The 26,673-nt window shown below is 48.5% G+C and overlaps 1 protein-coding gene across 2 annotated transcripts in view; it reads right to left on the bottom strand.

The window, feature by feature from the left end:
* Window positions 1–26,673, bottom strand: part of WDFY4 (WDFY family member 4) — a 270,517-nt gene that overhangs the window by 230,644 nt on the left and 13,200 nt on the right. For both annotated transcript variants that reach the window (XM_058299130.2, XM_058299131.2), the window contains exons 2-5: window positions 14,762–14,997; window positions 4,653–4,767; window positions 3,759–3,865; window positions 1,833–1,967 (exon numbers count right to left, since the gene is read on the bottom strand). In XM_058299130.2, coding sequence (XP_058155113.1) covers window positions 1,833–1,967; window positions 3,759–3,865; window positions 4,653–4,767; window positions 14,762–14,980 — 576 coding nt within the window. In that variant the 5' untranslated portion in view covers window positions 14,981–14,997. The remainder of the gene's footprint in view (window positions 1–1,832; window positions 1,968–3,758; window positions 3,866–4,652; window positions 4,768–14,761; window positions 14,998–26,673) is intronic.

Here is a 26,673-nt window from a genome sequence, read left to right as displayed (position 1 = left end):
ACTGCTTTTTGTCCATTTGGCTTCCCATCTGTCACCTCTCAGTGTGAGGGTGTGACACTTGCTCCTGGGTCCCCATAAGGCTGAAATGGAGCTGGTGGCAGATTGAGTTATGCACCCCCAAAACACGTCCTTCACGTGAACCTGCATTCCTGTGTTTGGGAACTCACTGTAGAAAGGGCCTCGTGAAGATGTTATCTTTAGTTACAGGGCAGCCTACGGAATCAGGGAGGGCAAAGGAAAAGGAGAGGCCATGGCCATGTGGTGGGAAAGCCTAGGGACCCAAGGACTGTCAGTCGGCCAGCTCCAGAAGGCAAAGTACAGTCTACAAGGAAAAAGCAAACCTTCTAAACTCCCAACCTGATGTCCAATAAATCCCCCTTGAATCAACAATTGTGTGGCATTTGTTATAGGATCTGGAAAACTAAGAAAACCACACAGAGGAGCTGCTCAGTATATTTTTGTTGAACAAAAAACAAAAGCCTTTCAGGAACACAGACATGACCTGTCACACATGGCTCACATTCCCCACTGGCATGTCCTATGCCCCAGTGGGTGCAAACAATCATAGAGACTGGGGCCTCAGTTAGAGCACTAAATGGTCTTAAAGTGCTAAGCACTGTGTGCTGGCTGCCCTTTAGCATATGATTTCTAGATGAGGAAATGATGCTCAAGTTTCCAAAAGATGCCTCTTAGAAGACAACCTGCCAAAATGCAGGTGATACACTCTGATGTTGAGAATTCTGGCTTGGTAATATCTAAAAATCATGCTCATAGGAAGCCACGCATGCAAGAGGCAGCTGTGCTGAGAACCCATGTGTGTGGTGGGTAGCTGCACTGGGAACCCATCCATGCAACAGCCCCTGAAATTCATTGAATGCTCATAAGCACCTGCTCTGAGTGAGACACTGCCCTGAGCGGTGGACACTTAGAAATGAGTGAAACCCCAGTCATTCTTACCCTCCCCAGGCCAAAGGCTGAGAACCAGGAGGAACCTCCAGATATTGCAGCATTCCTGAAGCTAAGAAAGCAGAAAATACCAAGAATGGGGGCAGGACAAGGAGGCAGGAAGTTATGTTCAGAGCTGGAAAGGTGAGGACTGGTAAGAGAAAATTGCATTTGAAGACTAGTGGCCTGAGAATATCTTCTGAGTGGGTTATGCCATGAATGCCAGTCAACTTGGAGCCAATGGTGTCCAAACCCCCTCCCCACGTCTGTGCCTCGGTGTTAATGCTATTCACTCACTTTGATTTCTACATCCATAGAATCAGGCTGACAGTATTATGTGCCTCCTGGGATTGGAGAAAGGGACAATGGAAGTAAGACACAAGGCTCTACGCTGAACACAGAGCTGGTCCTTGGGAAATGCTGGCTGCTTTGGTGTCACAAGTGGGATTTAGGAGGCTTGTCGTCCCAGGGGAAGGGGCCTGAGTGGAGGAGATTCCAGATGCTAGACAGAGTGGATGGAATCCGGGAACAAGCCTAGAGGAGACGCAGCTGGGTGGTGTGGGCCACATGGGAAGCCGAGTAGGGGAGGTAGCCACTGGAAGAAGAGGAATGCATCTTTCTGGGAAGGAACAGAAGTGGGGAATGGCAATAGAGTAGTATCATGAGATGGAAAGGAAAAGAGAAAATGCTGCACAGGATTCCCAGACCAGGCAGACGTGTGAGGGAGGCACTTGGGGAGAAAGGGGGAGGCCTGGGACTCAGGCTGAGAAAGGAGGTTCAGGAATCTGAGCTGCTGAGAACAGCCAAGTGGAGGAAATCAGCTCTGAGAAGCATCTGCAAGGTGGCTCCCAGAAGCATGGGTGGAGCCCCTCTGCCCGCCCACTCACCTGCACAAACATTCTCTGAACTTGAAGGTCACTCTCAAGAAATTCATCCTTCTCCACGGGAAAGACAAAGAAGAGGTAGAGGCACTGAAGGAGCAGGGCCGGGAGCCCAGAGTCAGCAACGCTGCCCAGCGTCTCCTGGAAGGGAAGGGCACATGGCAAGGCTGGAGAGCACAGGCACAGCTCAGCTCTCAGCTAGGTCAGCTGCCTTCAGGAGGGAGGGGAAGAGGAGATGGAGTGGGGAAGGAGGGAGCGAAGCAGATGGGCTCAGAGAAGATAGCACTGGCTTTCTAGCAAACACCCCACTGACTGGGGTCTGTGGCTTTCTAATCAGGGGAGCAGGAGCTCAGTCAGAGGGGGCGGCTGATGACAGAGGCAGGGGCAGCTGAATTAGTTACACGACAGGACCCACCCCAGGCCCTCATCCAGGTCTAAGGCCTCTTCCAGACCAAATGGTCCTATAGGTGAGGCTTGATCTCCCAAACCTCAGCTCAGCTAAGCAGCCCCGGCACTGCCAAACGGGCTGGGCAGACCTGAGAGGGCAGCCCCGGGGCCGGCTGAGCAGGAAGCCCCTTGGGGACCTCCTCCCCGCGGCCCTGCCTGTAGCTCCACCGAGACCACGGCGTGGCACAGTGTGCCCGCACCCCCACATGGGTGCCCATGTGCCAGCGGTCTGGGGTCTACCTTTGGTGCTGTCAGGTCTCCCACCAGGTTGATGCACCTGATCGACGGTGTGGGTAAATTCGAGGAAAAAAAGGGGAAACTGAGTCCAGGCCAGGATTATGACCAGAAGGCTGGTAGCATGCCCTAAACTTTCCTCCCGAGAAGCTTCTGTCCCAGGGTGCCGCTCTATCCTTTATCTGACCAGCCCATCTGGACCAGCGCTCTCCCTGTCCTCTCCAGGATGCTAGAACTCAACTCAAGCAGGTGCCTCATGAAACCAGCTACATCCTCCCCACTGCTTCCGGGCTGCCAGCCAACAGGGACCAAGCCCCTGGGCTCATTTGCCACCACCCAGGCTGAAGACTGACCTTCCTAGGGGCAGAAGAGGCCTGCCGGGGTTGGGGTCTTTGTGCCTGACAGGGGCAAATGAGGGCACCATTTGGCTAACCTCGGACCTCAGGCTCTGACCCCAGGACCCCCACCCCCACCCCCGGTGTGGCCGGGTCACACCCTCCCTGTCATTTCCAAAGACCCTGTCTAATTGTCCGTGCTGCCATCGGTCCAAGGGCGGCCCCCACTGCCTGCCCCCCGCCGCCTCCCCAGGCCCTGCCCACAGCCAGCGCCCCAGGGACACCTGCCAGGCACATGGGTCTCTGGGCCTGCCCTGCTCGAGGCTCTTTCTGCAGGTGCTCACGGCTGCCTGGGCCTGCCGGAGCGGTCAAGGTCAGTGCAGACCACTCAAGGCTTCCCAGGATCACGGTGGGAGGACGTGAGCGTGACTATGGCCAGGACAGAGCGCGGAGAGGAAAGCGAGGAAGGGCAGCAGCCTCATGCAGCAAGCTCCCCGAGAGGATCAGGACGGTGCTGCAGGACCTTCTCCTGAGCTAACAGGAGGCTGTAAAGGTCAGGGGCTCAGAGCGCAGGGATTGGAACCTGTTTTCTCATCACTAAAGCGGCATCATCGTAATTCCTGTTCAGTTAGTTCCTGGGAGGGTTGCCTGACACCATGCAGGGGAGGACACACCCAGTACTCCCCAGCAGGTAGCAAATAAACATTCGTGTGATGAACCCTCACAAGGCTGCCCGATTCTAAAGAGGTGAGACAATGCGCCCACGGCTACATGCAGCATGCTAACTCAAGAGTAGAATGCCAGCCTGAGTCTGGGCCTCCGAAATCCAAGAGGGGAGGGGAGGAGGGGTCAGCTCCAGGCAGGGGCCGGCCCTGTGCTGGGAGGGCACAGGCGGGCGCCAGGGGCCGGCACTTACCGCATCTGTCCCCGTGAGCACACACGCTGACTTGAGGAGCAGGTAGCCGCCCTGGTCCGCGTCCCCCTTCCACTGCAGCAGCTGCCCAGCCGCTGCCCGCGCTTGCTCTGGCCCAGCACAGGAAGAGAAGAAAGTGTAGTGAGCGGGGCATGCAATGGGACCCCCATGCAGCATCCCCTCCACCCAGGGCTTCCTCGCCCCCAGGACGTGCCTCAGCATCTCTGGGGACTTCCGACTCCCGTCTCCCACCCTCCAGGCCCACGTGAATCTCTAACATACATTTCACCTTCTGCCAGATTAATCTCCTGAGAGACTAGTCATCATCATGCCTCCCTTCCTGTTCAACAACCGCCCATGGCTCCCCATTGCCACGTGAATAAGAACAAGCGCTTCAGCTACTGGACTCCCCACAATCCAGAATCTTCTGCTCAAGCTATTCCTTCCTCCTGGAATTCCCTCTTCCTCCTCGGCCCTGCACATCTTAAAACCAGTAGAGTGCCGGTCTGGGGACTTCATCACAGGTAACATGCTCAGGTCTCCGGGTCTTTTCTGGACCATGCTCTCTGTTGAATGCTCAGGCGGTGTCTCTAGAAGACCCCAGTTGTGTGTGTGTGTGTGTGTGTGTGTGTGTGTGGGAAGGGGCAGGATGGATGAAGCAGGAGCCTCTCCCTCCCAGGAGCACTTCCTACTCCCTCCACCCTCCTCTCCCCGACTTTCTCTTCCTTCCCAGGAATCCAGTGGCAGAACTGGGCCCATGCGTGCTTTGGAAAGCCCCCCGGGGACTCCCCCAGAAGAGAGAGCTGGACCAATGGAAGCCTGGGAGGGGTCTTCAGAGCTGACCAGGCTGCACGTGTGCTCTCCAGAAAGTGCTCTCCGGGACCCCCAACGTCTTACCTGCGGGCTTTCCAACGAGAGCCTCCTGGAGCTCCTGGGCCAGCTGGCTGGAAACATCTTCCGCCAGCCTTTGGAGGCTGGGGAAACAGATGATCCCCACAGAGTGCTCCCAGGCCTGCAGGCGACACACAAGAAGCACGGTGGTGTGGGGTCCCAGTCAGTGCTGCAAAGCAAGGCCTGGGAACCACTTGCCTCCCTCCTTACCAGTCAGACCCAGGCTCAGCTCCCCAGAGGCACTGTGATGCTTGGGCCACTGTGTCAACTCAGCCAGGTAATAGTGCCCAGGTGTTTGGTCAAGCAAGCACTGGGCTAACTGTAATACAAGGGCATTTGTGGACTTCAGTCACCATTGACTTTACTGCAGTGGTAAATCACAGAGAGCTGGTTATAATTACATCAGTCAGGGAGATTGCCATTAGCAATGAGTGACGCTTAACCCAATCAGTTGAATCCCTTAAAAGGGGAAGCGATTCCAGCATTGAGAGAGAATTTCCCAGCTCATCTTTGGACAGCCAGCATCTCCCAGATCTCTCAAGAATCTTCACTGGACTTTCACCGCAGCCCCTGGTTGTGGCCTGCCTGCGGAACCTGGACTTGTGCATCCCCATGGCTGTGTGACAGACTCTTACAGAATCGCGTACTATTGACAGATGTCTCTTGTTGATTCTGTTTCTCTAGAGAACCCTGACTAATACATACATCTAGAGGGACTCCAAACCCATGCACTCTCACAGCTTCACCATTTCCCCCCACCAGCTCCTCCAAGTTCTTTAACTTCCTGCTGGCTCCAGACCCACACATCCAACCCCACTGCCCCCTGGACGTCACCCATGAGCAAATCCCCCCAAACCTGCTGCGTCTCCCTTACGCCCTGTCCACGTAATTGTCTCAACATGCCCCCAATCATCCTGACCAGAAGCTCCACTGTCTCCCTAATTCTCCTCCTAAGTCATCTGTTTTAGTCATTCAATTATTTCCTGAGGATAAGTGCTCGAAAGTGATTGCCAGAACAAAGTGTGTGCATTCATTTTAGAGTTTTTGATTCAAAATACTAACTCGCGCTCCAGGAACAGAGTTTACCAGGGAACACCCTCACAAGCTCTAAATGAGAAAGCAGCTCCCTCCATATACACATTAAGTATCGCCTTTCTTTTTCACTTTGGCTACAGACAGAAGAAAACAAATGTCAATTTTGCAGTCTTTTGGTTACCAAAATGGATAAACGCTTTTTAATTTTCTAGAATTGCCTGTTTTTATTCCTAGATGATTTTTTTAAAGATCTTCATTATTTTCTTATTGATTTTTTAGAACTATATATATATATATAGTTCTAAAAATATATATATATATAAACCGTGGCTTATAATTCAATTGCAACTATTCCCATTTTGTCATTTTGTATTTTAACTTTGTTCTTGTTTGGTTTTACAGAACAGAAGTCTGAAATTTGTATAAATCAAACTTCTCCATCTGTTCCTTTGTTTTCTGACTGTGGTTCCAGGCTCAGGAAATTCTTCCCCAGCCCAATTTGTTTTGCTTATTTTTTAATTTGTCATTTCGTTTTTAATTTCCTTGAAATTCTGCCTTATCTCTCCCTTCCCTATTTCTATCCTATCCGGACGTCTTTTTCCTCAGCCTTTTCCCTGTTATTGCTTAGGAGACCGTTTAGCAGACGCCGTGGTGTTTACAATTCAGCTTGGGAAGCCAGCTCATCTTCAGAATTTCCTCTCGGTTTCTGTAGCAGTCCTGTTCCTAGGTCTGCATTCCCGTAAAATCTTCGGACGGCTGTCCCTTTTCCTTGGTTCTACGTGCTCTCAGGCCGAGCCCACTCATCCTGGGATGAGGAACTCTCTCTCCAGAACAGCAGCCAGAGGGCCCTGGGCCCAGGATGGGCCCTCCCAGCCTTTCCATGTCCGTTTCCCCCGGGAAGGACGGCTGCTGTGCACAATCCTGGCATCCAGGCACACCTGGGAAATGCAGTTTTGCAGGACTGGTGGCCACTCCCCCCCCACTAAGATCCATATTAAATTATATCCCTGCCCAAAGACTCGACTGGATTTATTTTTCAGCTGTCTGAGTTCTAGTAAAGGTGAGGAGAGCATCAGAATACCAAAGGGAACTCATTTTCAATGTGATTTCTTGCTATAGAAACTATTTCTTTAAAAACAAAAAATCCTTCTCTACATGAAAAGAGCCTTTAAACAAAGGGAAGAGGTGTGCCACAGATTGGGAGAAAGTATTCACAAAGGATTAGTATCCAGGCTCCCAACAAATCAATAAGAAAAAGACAAACAGCCTCGTAGGAAAAAAAAAATTGGTGAAGGGAATAAAAAGGAAATTTACAGGAGATGAAAGAAATAAGAAGTCACTATTAGCTAGGAAGATGAAAACTCAAACTGTAATGAAATGTTCTGTATCCTTAAAATTGGCAAAAGTTCAAAGGCTGATGACATTAAATATAGGAGCAGGTGTGGAAAGAGGAAGCCCCATGTTCTAGTGATGGAGTGTACCTTGGAAGAAGGGCTTTGAAGAAGTCTTTGTCATCATCCAGTAAAGATAAAGGGGTCTGTACCCTGTACAGCCCAGCAGTTCCATCCCTGGGTATATTCCTGGCACCTGTGCCCAAGGGCAGTCCAAGAAATATTCATGCAATGTTTGTGAAACTTTTGGGAAAAAACTTAATATTCATCAGTAGGGTTGTGGCTAAATTCTCTGTGTATAGTAACATAACAAAATACTATATATAGGGAAGCAAATTTGGCTCAATAGATAGAGCATCCGCCTACCACATGGGAGGTCCAGGATTCAAATCCAGGGTCTCCTGACCTGTGTGGTTAGCTGGCCCATGCCCAGTGCTGCTGTGCACAAGGGGTGCCGTGCCATGCAGGGATGTCCCCACATAGGGATGCCCCATGTGCAAGGAGTGTGCCCCATAAGGAGAGCCGCACTGTGCAAAAAGAGCACAGCCTGCCCAGGGGTGGCACCGTACACATGGAGAACTGACACAGTAAGAGGATGCAACAAAAAGGCACAGATTCCCGCTGCCACTGACAAGAATACAAGCAGACACAGAAGAACACACAGCAAATGGACACAGAGAGCAGACAACTGAGGGGAAGGGGAGAAAGGGAGAGAAATAAATAAAAAATAAATCTTGAAAAAAAATACTATATAGAACTGAAAAAATAGAGTTACATATGTCAGCATGGATAAATGCCAGAAATAAAAGGTTGGGTAGAAAGAAGCAGTTTGTAAAGGAATCTTATAGTCTGATTCCACATAAAGCTGTGCCGCTCTGTGGAATATTACTTATGGGTATGTATGTGTCTAATAGAATTCTACACCCACACAGGGAATGGGGTACCCCCAATTCAGACTAGTGTTTTTCATTAGAGGTTAGTGGGAACGGAATGTTCTAGACTGTGTACACAAGTGGTTTTAGATTATCTGAAATGCTTTCTTTCTTCTGTGAACGATGATGAGGATTTAGGTGTTTATTATATTTTAACCAAAACTTTCTATGTGTCTGAAATTAAGGGAAAAAAAGTATGCCCTACAAATGGACACAGTTGCCCCTTTCCTTTGTAAATATGCTAAAACAACCAAAATGCTAGATCGCCGTTAAACGTGCCTGCAGTGGACCTTCAGCAGGAGTTTTATACGGAGGATCAGGTCCCCTACAATACATAGACGTGATGGTCGGATGTCCCGGATGCTGCTTTCATGCTGTGTACATTCGTTGTTTCCATCCATCTTCACAAAAACTCTTGGAGGCTGGTCCTCTTATCTCCATCTTACAGAAACTGAGGCTCGGTCAGAGGACAAGCCCAAGGGATCAATTAAGCAGCAGAGTCGAGAGTTGGATTGTTTATTGGTCACACATGACCACACCCAAGTCACATGAGCAAGTCTCCGAAACTTAGAGCTGCCCCTGGAAAACAGCTCTCACCCAAGATTTTAATCCCTGGAAAGAAAAGGTCAGTCCTTTGGGCTTGGAATTTCTGTGGTAAGATGATTCCCTGACTGAAAACTCAGCTCGGACGTTTTCTAACGAATTCCTGCGGCCCCTCCCCGCTCTGGCAAACCCCTCCAAGACCAATTTGCGAGCAGTTGACTCGGAAGCATCCATTTCGTCTTGTGAGCCGTGGGACTCCAGGAGGCACACCACAATAAAGCAAATTGGGCCACTGTGAGTTGAACAGTAATTGTACGTGGAGCCAGCTTCTCCCAAGACTCAGGCTCCTTCCAGGGACCGCGAGGGGCAGCTTCTGGCGACCACGTTAACTCTTTGAGGCCGCCAGGGTGCTGTTTGATGCACGGCGGCAATCTTTGACTGAATGGTACCGTAGAGACCCCAAAGATTTAAGGCAGCTTCCAAAAGGACCTGATTTTTTTTCTCCAAAATGGGACTTGCATGCTGGGAGAATATTGTTCAATATTAAAAAAAAAAAAAGCAACTTCTGTTTACTGACATTATCTTAGCTGCACTATGATGCTTTGTGGCTATCCCTCACATGGAAGAAAGAGAAAGAACATGATGCTCCTGGTCTCCAAAGGAGATAAGGAATGACAAAGGCTCTTGAAGAGATGGGGAGAAAAAGCTTTTGAATAACAGAGAACCTGGCTGATTTTCAAGTATGATTTAAAAGGCACTGCTATTCTGTGACTTCAGGGTCTGAGGACTTTGTCTTTGAGTGAAGTGAGCTCGAAACATTGCAGAGACTTGTCATGAGCTTTCTCTGCTCTTGTGGCATGGTTGACCCTTTCCTTTGCAAATACAAAAAATGATGCATTAAACTTTGCTAAAACAACAAAAATGTTTCCCTGAGCTGAGAAAAGCCATGTTGCAAGCCCCAATCTCAGTTGGGGTAGGTCAGAAATAAACAAGGAATGGTGTTTATACTCACTGCCCTCTCTAGACATCCTTGAAAAAAATGATTGGTCATCCTTGTTATTTTACTTAATGTTACTTATCATTATCCACTTGACAGTTGGGTCCAACACTTGGTTTTTATGACACTCACCTCTAAGCACAACCAATCTAGAGTTCATTCCAATCCCTTCACACTGGCAAATGGGTTGATTCCTTACTATATTACCCACAGTTGTACTTTCCTATTGCTGCGTAACAAAGCACTCCCAAAATTTTGTGCCTTAAAAGAACAGCAAGCATTTATATTTCTCATGGATCTTCAGCTTGGGCAGGGCTCAGCAGGGCTGGCTTTTCTACACTCCACTCAGCTCGGCAGGGGCAGCTCAATTGGACCTAGAGGATCCACTTCTAAGATGATGCCCTCATACTCGCTCTCAGCAGCAAGTTTCCCCTCCATCCAGACCTCTCCACGGTGCTACCTGGGCTTCAAACAGCATGACAACAGGGTTCAAAGAGTGAGTTTTCCAAGGGACAGGAAGAGGAAGCTGCAAGCCTTTTGAGGCCCTAACCCAGAAACTGACATAAAATCACCTCCTCCCTCTTCCATTAGCCAAGATATCACAAACCAGTCTATATTCAAGGGGAGGGGACAAAGGTCCCACATCTCAAAGGGAGGAGTGTGAGCCAATTTGCAGCATCTTTAATCTATCACATCCACAATTTTTTTTCTCGTGCTGCTCCACCAACCCCCCAGTTGTATGTGTCAGATAGTAATATTTTATGCTAATTCCAGAAGATTATCTATTTCATTTTCTGTTTTCTTTCAGAACACATAACTTAAAAGCAGTCTTCAACAACTATTTCCATAGCTCTAGCTTTCCCTGTGTTTATTACTATGGAATATGTCTGCACAATTTGAAGACTGGAGGTGGTTTCCATCCCTCCAAAGCCCCCTCCACCTAAGGCTGTAGTACCTGCCTATGGTTGCTAGAACTCTTTCTTCTCTTGGTGTGAGAACTATGATGGGAAGGAGTCTAGAAATAGAAACACTAGAGTCAAAGCTCTTGGCAGGAAAAGAATGACATTCAGTTGAATCCTTTCTAAACACATTGCTTTCCACTCTGCCGAAGTCTTTGGCGCCACATCACTTTTTGCATGACCCAATAAAATATCTTCCTGTCTGAAGTATCTGGCATTTAAACATTGGTACAGAAGGTGGTGATCCCTTGGTACCCAAGGGGAAAGTCAAGTCCTAGTCTGGCAAAGCCACAGTTAGGGAAAGAGAAGCCATATGTGTCTTCTCCTATAACCCCCCACCACTGTCCATGTGCAGCAGGGGTTCACAACTAGTTCCTGAGTCTGACTGCTCAGATCAAATTCTGTTCCCCTATTGACAACCTGGCCAAGGTAGGGCACAACTCTAAGACTCTCTTTCCTCTTTTATAAAACTGGGATAAAATAGCACCTACTTCCTAGGTGCTACTTTATTGTGAAACCTTGTAAACACTAAACAAAAGATCTGGCTAGTTGTTAGTTATGGCTCAGTGATTATTATCCAGCTATTACCAGTGACAGCCACCATTCGCCTGGGCTTTGGGGTACCTGGGTTTAAGTCTTGGTTCTGACCCTGGTTAACTATTTGAACCTAGCAAGTCATTTCACCTCTCTGAGCCTCATTTCTCATATATGGTTTCGATAGCACAGGCCAAAGACAGAGTAAGGTAATTAGAGAGAAAGGAAGGAAAGAAGGGAGAGAGAGAAGAAGGGAAGGAAGGGAGAGGAGGCAAGAAGGTAGAGAGGGAGGGAGGGGAAGGAGGGGGGAAGAAGGAAAGGAGAAAAGGAGGGAGGGAGGGAGGGAGGGAAAATAAAAAGAAAATGGCTGTTTGGGGATATTGAAGTCAGATGAGGATCAAGACACATCCAACTTACCCTGGCTCAGAACTCCTCTACCACCTAGGAAGGGGAACAAGCAGCCCTGGAGAAGGAAAGCCTATGTGTTGGATGATGTCTTTAGGTGGCTCCCTGTTGGGTTCCAATTTCCTGAGACTTCACTTGGCTCTTCCTTGTCCCCAAGACATTAACCAAAGGTCACCAAGATCTTGACCATAGTGTTTAATGGGTTCCCTCCTTAGCACCCTCCAGGCTTTCTACAACCTGGGAGATGGGGAGGGATGACTTTCATAGAACTAAAAAGAGCCCTTCTTTGTAATTCTCTAAACTTTAATGCAAATTTACATATAACACATGGCAGGGTGTCTTAGTTTGCCATACTGCTATGACAAATACCACACAGTGGATTGGCTTAAGCAATGGGAATTCATTGTCTCATAGTTTAGAATTCAAAAGGCCAGAATCAAAGTGTCAGCAAGGCTCTGATTACTCTCCAAAGTCTGTAGAATTCTGGGACTGGCTTGCTTCCATCCTTGGGGTTCCTTGGCTTGCACCTCAACCTCCCATCGCATGGCCATCTCTCTCTCCTTGTCATCTCTTCCAGTTTCCATTGACTCCCAGCTTCTGGCCCCTCCTTGTGATAACCTGACTCTATGTCTTATGGCTTCTGGTTTCTTCTCTTTGGAGGGCCTCCAGTCATTTGGATTAAGACCCACCCTTGTTAGTTGGCCATACTTTAACAAATAGTTCAAGTCAGGTCCTATTTACAATGGGTTCACACCCAGAGGCATGCAGAAAAAGATGAACATGTGTTTTGTGCTTTGCAAGACTCAATCTACTCCACAGGGATCAGGAGAAAACATGTCCCCTTCTGGGGGTTTGGAAGAGTCAAATATGGGAGAAAACCAGAAAGAGAGAGATTTCAAAACAAAGATGCTTAAGGAAACTTATTTGAAAGAAGATATCGAAGAAGCAGATCCAAAAATGCCTGCTACACAAGTCACTTCCTATGGTCCAATCTCAAAGCATGCTAGGTCAAGGGAATGGGGGACAGCCAGTGAGTCAGTGCAGGCCCTGCTGCCCACCTTCCCCAGACCTGACCACACCTGGACCCATCCTTCCATGTTAGGTATGACCAATCAACAGAGGCCAGACCCAAGGACACAACCCTCTCCAAATATGGGAGACCGTTCAAAATCTCTTGCGTGCATTGTTTTAGAACAAAGAATATTCCAGATCATCTTAATTTTTCTCTGGACCCTAGGTGAAGAGACAAGGATAGAGAGAAAGCTCCTAGCAAGCAAAATATTCCAGGTGGCTTGTAAATGCAATCAGAAGTTGGAGCCCAGGTAGGATGTAGTTTTCTGTGACAACCAAAATGTGTACAAAACTTGAAACAAATGACCACATTGCAGAAGAAGTACATAACTCTCTAAATCGTGAAAGTCCCAAGAGAATTCTTGGTAGATAACCTTGGAAACACCACATTGTGATCATAAAATTCAGAACACAGTGGCTATGAGCTTGACTCCTTATACAAGGGCCTATGTTCCAAGGATGTTCCCTGTCTTCATCTATAGCTCAGATTTTTCCTGCACTATATCTGATAAAATAGCTTCCCCTCTTTCCCATGTTCCTTTTCATCACCAACTCTTAATTAAGAAGCCTGAAGTCTCTGGCTTCTGGCAGGGTTTTAGTTTGCTATTAAGTTCTAATAGTATGTTAGTTTCATGACAAGTCACTGTGGCAGGATGAATTCTATCCCTCAACATAGACCCGTTCCTAATAGTATGTTCTATTAGAACTTAATAGAAAACCACATGGTTTGTAGATCTTTAGGACTTAATAAAATAATATGGGTTTTAAGAAAATGATGCAAAGCCTATAATACTCTGCCTCTACAGGGTTCATCGGAGGTGGGGCTCCAGGCACCCAAAGAGTAGCAGATTGTGCCAGGAGTTTGGGGAATGTGGCAACTGTATTTCAAGTAACTAGGCTCAGACATGCAGTTGGTAACCCTGGTTGAAAGTTTGTAGGGACCGGGTTAGCTTTCTATTGGCTGTGGACTTTGAAATCATCTCATTGCACACTCATAATCTCCCAGCAAAGTGTTATTGATCCCACTTTACAATTATGGAAAATGTAGGCTCACCAATATTTAGTAAGTTGCTCAAGGACACACTGAGCCTGGGTCTGTCTGTCTCAAAAGGCTGTGAGTTTTATGACAAACCACTGTGGCAGGATGAATTCTATCCCTCAACATAGACCCGTTCCTAATTTTAATCCACACTGCAATAGGTGTGAACCACTTTCACATAGGGCTTTGTGAAAATGTTATTTTTAGTTAAGGTATGGCTCCACTGAATGAGGGTGGGTCTTAATCTAGATTATTGGAGACTTTATTAAGAGAACCTGGAAATCCCAGAAACCAGAAAGGAAAGGACCTTACCAAGGGACGGGAGGCAGAGACACAAGCCCAGAAGCCCCCAGAACTGCCAGCAGCCAGCACCAGGACACTACCGTATGCTGGAAAAAGCCTCGCTGATATCTTGGTTTTGGACTTCAAGCCTCAAAACCATGAACCAATAAATCCCTGTTGTTAAGCCAAAACCAGTTTCTAGTATTTGTGATAGCAGCTCTAACAAACTAAGACAACCATTGCACTGCTAACTATAGGACTGGGGTTTGGGAAACATTGACAAAAATAAAGTGCAGTTATAATGAGAATTACTCTATTTGGGGTCTCAGGCTGAAATGCTAGAGTGTGAAATAAAAATGAGTGGAGCGGGTTAGGGGGAAGCTATCTGGTGTGGGCGGCTGTAGTAGCCTGGACAGATGAAGACCATCCTCGGGCTAAAGGTGCCTCTCACCCTCTCCACCCAAGCATGGTCAGACCTGGTGTTATCACATCTACCCACATTTTCAATGTTGGAGGAAAAAATGACCGCTAATTAATTTTCAACCCCCATAAGGCAAACTAAACCCATTCTGGATGCTGCTTAGTACCCTCTAGCCTGGACTGTAGTGCTTGATTCACTGTTGTACCCCCAGGCCCTAGCACAGAGCGCAGGAGCGCAATAGATATTTGTAGGGCAAATGAATGAATTCTCACGTCACCCAGGGCAGTCCAGGTGGGAAAAGTATACATCCAGGGCCAGCAGTCCAGCAGTGGCTGCCCCCACGCCCATTTCCAGGGAATTGTGGTAGGAGTCCAGCGGACTGCTCACCTTTTTCTTTCTATAAGGCAAAGTTGATCCGGGGTGAACCTGAGCTACGTCCAGGAAGTTGTGATGGGAGCCCACCCTGGAGATCGTTCCCTCGCAGTTCCAAATGTAAGGATACCCACCTTAAGGAACAGGGGAAGGAGAGCCAGCAGGCTCTTCCGACGCTCCTCTGGGCTCCTGAATGTCAGCTGCTTGAATTCCAGAAACTTCCGTTCTAGCGTCTCCCAGAGAGCCGTGGGGCCGCAGGGCCGCTCGGGCTGCGCAGCTTCATGCTGGGCTGCGTGTGTGGACCCCGGTTCCTCAGCTCTGTCTTCAGCTTCTGAAATGCCTCCAGCCTCCATGCCTTAGCGAAGGCGATCTGAATTTAGGACAAGAAAAAAAGGCCAGCTCCTGACACTGCCCTTTCTGACGAATCCACTTGTGGACAAGCTGCAGTTCTCGTTCAGCCCAGTTCCTACTGAAGGAGTTCCTCTGAGAATCTGAAACTAAGTAAAATAAGGAAGGCTTTTTAAAAGGAGATCCCGGTTTCGCTGCAGCTAACGCCTAGCGATAGTCTAATGTGTGACAGGTACTCTGCCGGCAACGCTAAGGCATGGGTTTTCGCGTTGTCTCTGTAGAGTGAGGAAACTGACCGGTTAGAGGCAATCACACAGCTGCAAGTCGAGTGAAAATGCAAGTGTCAGAGCCTGCTTTTTATTACCTGATGCTATTCTTCTTTTAAAAGCATGAATAGACAGAAGAGCACTATGTAACTATCCTCCCAGTATTTGTAGACGCACGATATTCTGCATCGTGAATCCTAACTTCCTTGCACCACATGAGCTTGAAAGGATATAAGTTATTCCCATATTCTCCGTATTATTTGGCTCACGCCCAATATCTTTAAAGGACTCTGTTCTCAGAATGACTCTCTAAACCCCAAGCTAACAAACACGTGATCTCTATAAGTGCACACAGAAGCAGATCATATGAGCTGGAATGTCGGGGAGCAGGCATAAAGAACAAGAACTTACAGGTGAAAATAACCAAAGATTGATTATCCGGGTAAACCTTGAAAATGTGCCTTTATTTGTGTCCTTGTCAAATTCTGTGACAAGTAAAGCTTGTCTCACAGTATAGCAAAGGTTGACTTGTTATTTGCTTGGTTGTCAGAAGCTCAGGAAGCTCCAAGGACACATCTGAAGGTCAAGGTCCCTGTAAGAAGCTGACCCTGACCACAAGGTCTGGGCAGAACCTCCCGGGCAGGCAGCGGGACCCACAGACCACACTCAAACAGAGCTCTTTTGCTCTTGGCTCTGGCAGGTGAGACGGCACATCATGCTTCATTTTAAGCCCAAGCATTCGCTCCTTACAGGCTTGGAGTGGGGTTGAGTTCAATGTCGGTGGCCGGGCTGACCATCCCCTCTTGGAAACATCCTGACCCCGTTTCCACAACCCTTCTGCCCCAGCATCTCTTCTATCACACACTCTTCTTATTCTCAGACATCATTTTAAGAAATCATGTTCTCATTAAGAAAGCCCTGTATATTTCATTGTCAAACATCCAAAAGGAACAAAACATCAGAACGAACACAAAATTGTCCACAACCCCACTACCCTCAAATAGGACTGTTGACCTTTCAGGGTAACTAAGAACATGTAATTGAATAAAAATTAGATTGATAAGCTTAAGTAAAATTTATAATCTGGCTATTCTCGGTGGTTGAGCTGGAGGGGTGGCAGGATTTTGTTTGTCTTTTCCTGCGGGGCTTGGCCCTAAGGGGCAGGCAGTAGAGTTTCTCCTACTCCGAGCTCTTGCACAGCCTCTTCATCGATCTGAACAAGACCCCTCTCTGCCTTTGTTTCTGCCTTTTGTCCATTGCCCTCCAGTCCCCACTCCCATTCCCTTCCCTCTACCACCCACATTTCCCACAGGTAACCACTCCCACGTGGTTGATAAGTATTATTTCTTTGGCATGGCACATGATGTGTGATTTCTGTATGCATTTTTGTATGAGCCTAAAGAGCTCTGCCACAGACCCTTTTCTGCCACCTACTTTTTTCACATAACATTATGTTTTCGATGTAACAACGTGGCTCTGTAGTTATCGAGTGCATTTCTTCTAATCGTTGTCCAGCCTCCTAAAGTGGGCATCCGCCACATGCCTGCTTTTCTTGTTCACTTCCTCAATGATGGACAGCTAGATCATCAATGACTTCCAGGTGCTGCACACAAGACTGTTGTGGACGTCCTGGATGTGTCCCCCCAGGGGGCTGCCTGAGACTGACTCAGGTGGGCACACAGCAGCAGGAATGCTGAGCATTGGGTCTGTGCTTCTCAATGCACCTTCCAGAAAGCTGACTCCAGACACGCTCCCCCTGCAGAGCACCTGAAGGCTCCTCTTATCACCCCATTGCCCAGGTTCTAATTTTTTTCCAGGTTCCTAGTTTTTGCCAACCCAAGTAGTGACCCCTTGCTGTCATTTTAATTTGCAGTTTTCTAACTTACTAATGGGCATGCACACCCCTTTATATGCCTACTGGCCTCTGGATTTCCTCTTCTGTGAGTTGACCACACATCACCATTGCTTATTTTCTTTGTTTATCTTTTTCTTGTTGCTTTGTAAGAGGTTTCCTTGTTGGCTTTAAATTGTATGAATACCTCTCAGTCAATTTTTCTTATGTGTTAATTCGTAATTTTCCTTTTTGTCACAACAACATACCTTGACTATTTTCCATGTCGTTAGAGACCTTCTTGTACATCTCCATTCTGAACGGCTGCATGGAGGCTCAAAGAGCAATTAACATCCCCCCCCCCACATGGGCATGAAGTGGTTTCCAATGACTCGCTTCTATGCACCACCCTTGGGTCCAAGCCTCTGTATGTATTCATGACTAAAGAGCAGATCATAAGACATCCCTGCATTCCTGCAAGGAAAGAATGGGGTTTAAAGGTTGGCAGGTGTCCAGGCTCTTGACACCTATTTCTTTTTTTTTATTCTCTCCCCTTCCCCCCCCCCAGCCGCCCCCAGTTGTCTGTTCTGTGTCCATTTGCTGAGTGTTCTTCTTTTTGTCCACTTCTGTTTTTGTCAGTGGCAATGGGAATCTGTGTTTCTTTTTGTTGCATCATCTTGTGTCAGCTCTCTGTGTGTGCGGCGCCATTCCTGGGCAGGCTGTATTTTCTTTTGCGCTGGCAGATCTCCTTACAGGGCACACTCCTTGCGTGTGGGGCTGCCCTACGCGGGGGACACCCCTGGGTGGCACGGCACTCCTTGCGTGCATCAGCACTGCACATGCGCCAGCTCCACACAGGTCAAGGAGGCCCAGGGTTTGAAACGTGGACCTCCCATGTGGTAGGCGGATGCCCTAACCACTGGGCCAAGTCCGCTTCCCTGGCATCTATTTCTGAACGGCCTCGCCTGAGCACTGAGCAGCATACAGGCCTCCTACAGCCACACACGCGTCCTTCCCTGGCATCGTTTCGCTAACGAATCCTTGCTGATCGTGGCTTCTCACTGTGGGTTTTGGGGCGATGTGCCCAGTTAGCATCTCTGTCTCTCAGCTGCTCTGTCCCCTCAGGAACTCCCTGCAGAAGGTTTTCTGGAGTCAGATCCCAGCTGTTCTCAATTCCTGGGCTGCTTCTCAGCTCCTCTCCAAGGTCTTAATTAACCCAGAAAGCTACAGGTCCACTATACCTTAGCTCTAGGGTTATAAGGTAACCGGGCTGGCACAGAGTACAGCTCAATAAAATGTTACTCAGTAAATGAATGAATGTATAAACGAATCAGTTGAAAGAATTAACTGATAGGTGGATGACATCCAAATCTCTTTCTCTAGCCCAGACCCCTCTTCTAAACAAGGTTTTGGGTTTTTTTTCTCTCATTCCAAGATTTCCCCTTGGTGGCCCCCAGACACTTAAAGTCAACATGTCCCATCAGACTGCCTTCTCACTAACCAACAGAGCCAGGCCCAAGTCCAGCATGCACATAGCCAAGAAGCCCAGGGGACGTTTGTCACAGCCAAGGGAAGTGCCATCTCCATCCTAGAACATTCATTTTGCAGCCACACCTGCAGATGCTGCCAAGGGATCCATTCAACGACCTGCTTTTTTGAGCACCTGCCACATTTTCAGGACAAGCTAGTGTCAGATCAGAGAATGAAGATATGATCCCTCGCGACACGGCTGGACAGTCATTCTGGGGAAATATAAAAAACCACCGGCTCAAGTTACAAAGACGTGTTTACCGAACTGAAACCCTCGTAGCTGGTTCCCTTGAAGAGACAGAGATTTTTGAGAAACAAGAATTTCAAAAAAAATGGGGATCCTTGAAATTGTGCAGAGAAGTTGTCTGACTCAAATGCCAAGCTGTGGCTGTCCCACCTAGTCCTTTGCCCAGTCACCCTTGTCCGTGTTGGGTTATTTGTGAAAGGAAGGAATGAAGCATTAGTTTCTCAGGACCATGTGATGAAGAACAAGCAGAGATGCCCTGTAGACATGCCAGTACCAACTTCTCATCCTCAATCTTGAGCCCACCAGGAAAAAAGCAAAAAACCATTCTTGCTCCACAAAGTGTGCTTCCTTCTTTCCCATCAATTCACATAAACAAGTAAAGCATACAAGTTAAAACTGTATGGACGAGGCAACAAGGGAGAGAGTGATTGTGATCATGTGGCTCTGCACATCTTGCTCCACAGCAGGCTGCAATCAATCAAGAAAGCTTGACTTCCCGTTCCCACTCCAACAGGCAGAGAGCTTTGAAGCACCTCTCCTGCCCTGGCAACAAGAAGAAAGCTGACCAAACTGAAAATAAATGACTTTAGATCCCTTGGAGAATGAGGCAAAGGAGAGTCCACTACCCCAAAATCCAGAGAGACAGGAGGGCACTGGGACTGCGGATCGGCTTCCCTGAACCCGGGCCACTGGAGCCGTGGCAGCTAGGAACTCATAAATGGTGACTCTAAGAACTGCTGAGGCCGGGTGGGGACAACCTTGAGACTTCAGTGCTCCAGGCTCAGTGTGGTCCCCACTTTTGCATGGGATTTAATTCCAGTAGCCCCACCAAGTTCTCAAAATGAAGATCAGAGAAAATCGCCCGGTGTCCGGCCAGGGGGAGGGGAGCCAAGCCCTAGCGATCCCCCAGCAAAGGCCTCCCCCAGGAGGGAAAGGACTTCACCAGGCCTCCTAGGCCTTGGGGGAAGGGAAAGACCCAACCCCAAGCCCGCTACCCTTCCCTCCTCTCCTGAGGGGGTGGGGGAACTGAGACGCACTCTGAGGTCACAGTCAGGGGTCCAGCCCTCTGAAAACTCTGGGACCTAATCGCAGGATTGTAGAACACTCCCTCTCCCCTCCCCACCTCTTTCCACCCCCCCAGCAGGCTCCTGTAGAGTGACAGGGCTCACAGCTGCAGGAATACAAGGTTCAGAATCTATTTAAGAAGGAGTTTCCAGGGAAACCTGAAGGCAACAGGGCAGACAGAAACAAGGACCCTGGGGGAAATAGAAGCTCTGGCACCGACAGCTCCAGCAAGCAGCAAGCATGGCCCAACTCCTAGGCAGATTCACCTAAGCCCTCACACCAAAGGCCTATTTACCGCGTTCTCCCTACATCATTCCAGCTTTCAACAAAAAAGTCAACACACACTGAAAGGCAAGGAAAAAAGTCCAAAGAGTAAAAGTAAGCCTTGGGACCAGATTCATATACAGCAGAGATTTTGGAATTACCACACCAGGATTTTAAAATAACTATGATTAATAGGCTAAGAGCAGTGGGAAAAGTGGAAATATGCAAGAAGAGATGGTAATGAAAGCAAAGAGATGTAAACTCCAAAAAAGAATCAAAAGGAAATGTTATAAATAAAAAAATACTGTAATAGAAATAAGGGGTGGCGGACTTGGCCCAGTGGTTAGGGAGTCCGTTTACCATGTGGGAGGTCCGCGGTTCAAACCCCAGGCCTCCTTGACCCGTGTGGAGCTGGCCCACGCGCAGTGCTGATGCGCGCAAGGAGTGCCTGTGCCACACAGGGGTGTCCCCCACATAGGGGAGCCCCACGCACAAGGAGTGTGCCCTATAAGGAGAGCCGCCCAGCATGAAAGAAAGTGCAGTCTGCCCAGGAATGGTGCTGCCCACATGGAGAGCTGACACAAGATGATGCAACAAAAAGAAACACAGATTCCCGTGCCGCTGACAACAACAGAGGTGGACAAAGAAGACACAGCAAATAGACACAGAGAACAGACAACCAGGGTGAGGGGGGAAGGGGAGAGAAATAAATAAATCTTTAAAAAAAAAAAAAAGAAAGAAGGTGGACAATATCATAAATCACTAGAGAAATGCAAATTAAAACCACTCTGAGACACTACTATATACTTAGTGGAATTTTTGTAAAACACAAACAAATAAAACAAAGGGTGATGCCAAGTGTTAGTAAAGATGCAGAGCAACCATAATTCTCATTTATTGCTGGTGGGAAAGCAAAATAGTAAAACCACTTTGGTTTATAAAGTAATACCTACACTTAGAATCCAGCAATCCCACACTTGGGAATTTACCGTAGAGAAATGAAAACTTATATTCACACAGAAACCTATACATGAATGTGGATAGCAGCTCAATTAATAGCTGCCAAAGGGGGCGGAGGACTTGGCCCAGTGGTTAGGGCATCCGTCTACCACATGAGAGGTTCGCGGTTCAAACCCCAGGCCTCCTTAACCCGTGTGGAGCTGGCCCATGTGCAGTGCTGATGCGCGCAAGGAGTGCCCTGCCACGCAGGGGTGTCCCCCGCGTGGGGGAGCCCCATGCGCAAGGAGTGCACCCCGTAAGGAGAGCCGCCCAGCGCGAAAGAAAGTGCAGCCTGCCCAGGAATGGTGCCACACACACGGAGAGATGACACAGCAAGATGACGCAACAAAAAGAAACACAGATTCCCGTGCCGCTCACAATAACAGAAGCGGACAAAGAAGATGCAGCAAATAGACACAGAGAACAGACAACCAGAGTGGGCGGGGGGAAGGGGAGAAAAATAAATAAATAAATAAATAAATCTTAAAAAAAAAAAATAGCTGCCAAAGCCTGAAAACAGCCCAAATGCCCCTCACCAGGTAAATGAATAAGCAAACTACTCCAGCCATACCACAGAACGCTGCTCAGCAATACACAAAAGTACAAATTTTGTGTGATGTTGATGTCATTCCTGTGGAATAATTAGAAGAAGCAAATTCACAGGATCCAAAACTAGAATACAGGTTACCAGGGGCAGGGGTGGGGGTCAGAAATGGGGAGTTAATGCCTAGTTCATACAGAGTTTCTTTTTGAGGAGATGGAAAGATTTGGTAATGGATCGTGGTGACAGTAGCCCAGCATTTTGAACATAATTAACAGCACTGAGTTATACATTTGAATGTGGTTAAAAGGGGAAATTTTGGGTTATATATATGTTACTAGAATAGAAATTAACACAACACAGTGAGCTCTCATGTAAACCATGGACTATAGTTTTTAGTAAAATTATAATAATATTCTTTCACCAATTTTAACACTTATACCACATTAGAGTGAGGTGTTAATAATAGGGTGTGATATGGGAACTCTGCGTTTTCTGTATGGTCTTTATGGAAATCTACAACTTCTCTAATAAAGGGACAGAGGAAAGAGAGAGAAAGAGAGAGAAGAGAGAGAGAAAACTGATACACACAGTAACTTGGATGAACCTCAGAGGCATTGTGTTGAGTGGCAGAAGTCAGCCTCCAAAAGTTGCCTACTGCATGATTCCACAATTTGACATTCTGGAAAAGGCAAAACTACAGGAACAGAAAACAGACTGAAGGTTGCCAGGAACTCAGGGTAGAGAGGGTAACTCTAAAAGGGCAGGGGGAACTCCCTGGGGTGATGGAAATGTGCTATATCTTGACTGTCTATATTTGTCAAAACTGTACACCCAAAAGGGCAAATGTTATAGTGTGTAAATTATACCTCAGTAAAACTGACTTTGGGTGAAAAAAATGTGCTGAGGTGGGATGGGTACTAATAAAAAAAGCAAGTAGCTGTAGTTTTAGCCCCTGGGCCTCAGTTTTTATCTGGGCACAAGGGTGACACAAATACACGTTAATCATAGAAACAGCTCCATTTGGTGAGAGCTTACTCTGCAGAGGCATTTTTACCTCTGGATTACCTCGTGTTATTTTAATACCACCACCCCACGAGGGTACAATAAGTAGCAACAGAGTCTTACAGGTACTGAAACTGAGCCTGGGTCAGGTTCAATAGCCTCCCAAGTTGATCACGAGGCCAGCGTGCCTGGCTCCAAACTTCCCCCACCCATGGCATGTCACAGGTGGGGGACAAGGTGCAACAAGCCTCACTCGGGGCCTTCCCAGCCCCTGGGTTCCATGCTGATCATGTGATGAGACCACTGCCTGAGTTCCTGCCCTGACTTAGTGCCCTCTGCTTGTTTTTCATTGACTTAAAATATCTACACTCATAATTGATTCTTTTGTCTCATTGACTGAACTGGTAAATAAAGTGGCAAGGGCCTGGAGGTAATTTATCTGTACATGCCAAAAGCAAAGGCCAGCTCATCTGTCCATGACCAGAGGGAGAGCTAACTTGCCTGCGCATGTTAAAATTGCCTGCACATGCCTGAAACAAGTTTTCTGTGAAATGAGTTGTGTGGGACTCTCCAACCTTGCACAACTAACTGCTAGGATGTTCTAACATTCTTTAAACCTGAGCCTTGATTTGTCCAAAAGCAGGATTTTGTCAGAAACTGAGGTTGAGTGTGAGGGTAGGACAAATAAGTTTCCCTAGTCACCCGTTAGCATTCCATTTTCTTCTAAGGCTTGCTTTTCTTACTTATGTTTTCTGTTTAGCCACTCATGTTTTTTCTTGTGTACTATATAAGCTGTCTCTTTCTCAAAAATATGAAGTGCTTTTGTCTCAGCACTGAGCACCCCCCAATTTGCAAATTGTTCCCTTGTGAGAGTCTATCTTTTTAAAATTCTTAAAATGTGTGTTTTATTTGACAGAACAAATCTATAAAATGGGCCAATTAAAAAAGGTAAAAAGGGAAGCAGACTTGGCCCAGTGATTAGGGCGTCCGCCTACCACATGGGAGGTCCATGCTTCAAACCCCAGGTCTCCTTGACCAGTGTGGAGCTGGCCCACGTGCGGTGCTGATGCGCACAAGGAGGGCCGTGCCATCATGCAGGGGTGTCCCCCCTGTAGGGTAGCCCCACACGCAAGGAGTGCGCCCTGTAAGGAGAGCTGCCCAGCATGAAAGAAAGTGCAGCCTGCCTAAGAATGGCACCGCCCACACGGAGAGCTGACACAAGATGACACAACAAAAAGAAACACAGATTCCTATGCCGCTGACAACAACAGAAGTGGACAAAGAAGAAAACGCAGCAAATAGATACAGAGAACAGACAACTGGGGTGGGGGGGGGTGAGGGGAAAGGGGAGAGAAATAAATAAACAAATAAATACATCTTTAAAAAAATTTTTAGAAAGGTAAAAGGAAGAAGGTATATTTCAAACCAATGTGATGACTATAATGAAACAAAAATAACAAGAGTAGCATCTATTGAGTGTCTGCTATAATCGGGCCCTGGGCTGAGAGCTCTGCACACATTAACTGACTTAACTCTCCCCAAACCCCACAGCATAGGTGCTTTGTTACAGCCCTCTCACAGAGAGGAGGAAACGGAGCCACGGCTGCCCCAGAGTGACATAGCTTGTGTTTTCAGGACTGAGATGTGAATTTCCTTCTGGCCCAAGACCTGGGAACGCATCTGTTACACTCACAGCATAGTGTTGGAAGGGTGGTTGTGGGGAGGCCAGTTTTGAAGGCTCTGCATTTCATACCTGGGTTAGCTCTAGGATGTGAGGACAGATATGGCACAAAAAGAGGGACACATGAAACTCAATGAAGAAAGGATAGAAAATAGAAGTGGCTTGGAAAGCGTAAGGCCCCAAGAATTTGCAGAATGGCAGTGAGGGCCCTGGAATTCCCATAGTGCGTGGGATAGCATCTGCAAACACATTCTAAATAGTTCACAAAGGAAAGGGAGAAAAGGGTGGATGTGGAGACTAACACCCGTGGAACAGCAGTCTCAAGCTTTCCACGGGACACATGAGGAAAGAGTCGACAGGCGATCCAATTAGGCTGAGCCTGGCGTGGCTTGGGTGGCCTTGGGAAATGAGTTGCTGAACCCCTCAGCGACACGTTCCTTACAACGGTGGTTCTGAAACGCTCATGGGCAGCAGAACCAGCTCCAGGCGCGGGGACCCGCCCTGAGTTTCCGATTCGTTATTTCTGAGGAGAGGGTCCAAGAATTTGCATTTCTAACAAGTTTCCAAGTGGTCCTGCTGCTGCGGATCCCAGGACCACCTTCTGGAACCTCTGCCCTCGGAGAAGCCCCTGGCATGGCAGCAAGCCCTGTGCACCCCTCATTACCACCTGACGGGGGCTGGACCGGACTTACATGGAGCAGGAGAATGGACCTGAAAGTCTGCGGGGGAGGATGGAGCTGCTAACGGTGAGCCCGGCCCAGGCTGTCCCGATCGGAGGGTGACAGCTGGGGAAGAAGTGGGCCTGGCTGAGGGCCTGCTGTGCTCCAGACAACGTGCCGACCTGATCGGATCCACACCTCCATCCTGCAGGGTGGTCACCAGGGGTGCCATTTCCAGGTGCAAACCAAGGCTCAGAAGCAAGAGCTTGCAGCTAGACCGCAAGGAAGCCGCCGGTGAGACCCAGACCTGGGGGCCCCGAAGCCGCACTCCACCCCGCCCAGGAGGGAAGCCCTCGCTCAACTCGGTAAAGCCGATTTAACTGAAGGCCGAGCTCTGGCCGGTACACATACGTGCCAGAAAGGGGGTCAGGGAGACAGTGAGGCGTTATAAATGCCCCTTTGCTTCTGCCCCTGCTGGCTTCGAGCTTCCCACCCTGCAGGCCCCTAAACCAGACATCCGCAAACAGTGCGCTCGGGGCCTCCACCCTCGCCTGCCTGCCCAGGCCCTCCTGCCCCACATGACCGGCCCCTCATCACCCAGAGAGCCTGGTCCAAGGCCCTCTTCCAGCTCCACCTTCCTCTCCCTGCTCTGCCACCTGTGGCACCTCACCTGGCTGCGGCAGAGATGGTGCAGTCAGCAGAGGAGCAATGGAAAAAAGCCAGGACTTAGCAACGTGCAGCGTCTGCTCCACGGGGACCTGAGCGTGCCTCGTGCTTCTGCACAGCAGAGGCTCCTGGAGAGCTCCGGCTCTCTCCAGAGCTTCTAGGCACAGCTGCCCCCTTGAGAGCTGGCAGAACCGTGCACGGGCCAGGCCTTCCCACTCATCTCTGGAGCAGGTCCTGCGTGGCAGGCATGAGACGGTTGCCTTCCGAGAAGCACAAGGCAAAAGAGGAGCCAGGGGTGGGGCTGCAAAACGAGCAGGGCAGCTGCCAGACTGCCTCCACAGCTGGAAACACACCGGGCAAAGTCTGGTCGTGAAGACTGTGGAAAGAAGTCATCAGGAAAATCTGCATCTAGGAAGCAAAAGCGTCCTCACACCCTCTCCCTGCTAAGGGAGCTGCTGTCCAAAAAAAAAAGGCATTTAACTACGGTCCTGGTTCAATCTGCACAAGCTAGCAAGCAAGAGCTGGGTCAGGACTCCCTCTCACAGGCACTTCATCACTTCCTAGCAAAGAGCAGCCACCATTTCACCCTCAGGCCTCAAAGCATGAAATAGAAGCTCTTTTGCAATTCCTGGAAGCACTGCGAGTAGATGAAATGCGGGAGTCGGCACCAGTCAGACCAGGGCTCAAACCCCGGCTCGCAACAGCGGAGTCTCAGAGGTTATTCTCCAAATGCTAATCCTCATCTGAAAAAACTGCAGCTCTGGCAGTTCCCTGAGATGGCAGAGTGGGAAGCAGGCGCCTTGAAGGTGCTCAGGAGCGGGTGGACCCTTCTTCCCACTTAGAGCAGGGATTTAAGGGATTGGGAACCGGAGCTGAGCTGGGAGGACACACAGGTGCCCCGTGAGGGGGAGATGAGGGTGCAAGGGTTTCTCAGAACGAGGCAA

The sequence above is a fragment of the Dasypus novemcinctus genome, chromosome 6 (assembly GCF_030445035.2).
Source record: "Dasypus novemcinctus isolate mDasNov1 chromosome 6, mDasNov1.1.hap2, whole genome shotgun sequence".
In the NCBI taxonomy this organism is placed as follows: domain Eukaryota; kingdom Metazoa; phylum Chordata; class Mammalia; order Cingulata; family Dasypodidae; genus Dasypus; species Dasypus novemcinctus.
Note: the sequence above shows the minus strand (reverse complement) of the source record. Positions and strands in the feature narration are given on the sequence as shown.